The sequence below is a fragment of the Trachymyrmex septentrionalis genome, unplaced genomic scaffold (genome assembly GCF_001594115.1).
Source record: "Trachymyrmex septentrionalis isolate Tsep2-gDNA-1 unplaced genomic scaffold, Tsep1.0 scaffold132, whole genome shotgun sequence".
Taxonomy (NCBI): Eukaryota; Metazoa; Arthropoda; class Insecta; order Hymenoptera; family Formicidae; genus Trachymyrmex; species Trachymyrmex septentrionalis.
Window position 1 is genome coordinate 339,517 of NW_017304461.1, and position 458 is coordinate 339,974.

Sequence of the window (458 nt, forward strand, 5' to 3'; positions counted from 1 at the left end):
ATGCATTTTTGAAGTACATGTTGTTGTTCACACAACTATTTTATAAAATAGTATTGTATTCTTCATAGAGATCGTCTTAAGCAACAATGTTGCCTCACAGGTTCATCTAAGCAGCGAAGAGAGTGAAGAATCTCAGAAGGAAGAGGAAGAAAACAATCTCGAGACTAATTTTACATCATGTGATAAAAGTTCAAGGACAAAAGAAACAGTTCATAAATCACAGAAGAAAGTAAATCAAGCGAAGGAGTTAAGTAATCTTACATCTAGTCAACTGGAAGCTATAATTGGCGTTAGCCTCTTTTCATGAATAAATTTCTCTGTCGTACAGTGAAATTCCCCATTATACATATAGCAAATGTTTTTTGTGTTTTTAATTATACATAACATTATTATATATAAATTAAATATATAAGTATAACTTATATATAATTTATTAAATAATTATATATATATATATA

At 27.7% G+C, this 458-nt stretch overlaps 1 protein-coding gene across 3 annotated transcripts in view; it reads left to right on the forward strand.

The window, feature by feature from the left end:
* Window positions 1–307, forward strand: part of LOC108757129 (histone-lysine N-methyltransferase NSD2) — an 8,122-nt gene extending 7,815 nt beyond the window's left edge. For 2 of the 3 annotated variants that reach the window (XM_018501518.1, XM_018501519.1), the window contains one exon: window positions 101–307. In XM_018501518.1, coding sequence (XP_018357020.1) covers window positions 101–307 — 207 coding nt within the window. Of the gene's footprint in view, window positions 1–68 lie in introns of all 3 variants that reach the window. The other variant, XM_018501520.1, reaches the window with a different exon arrangement.
* The last annotated feature ends 151 nt before the right edge of the window (window positions 308–458 follow it).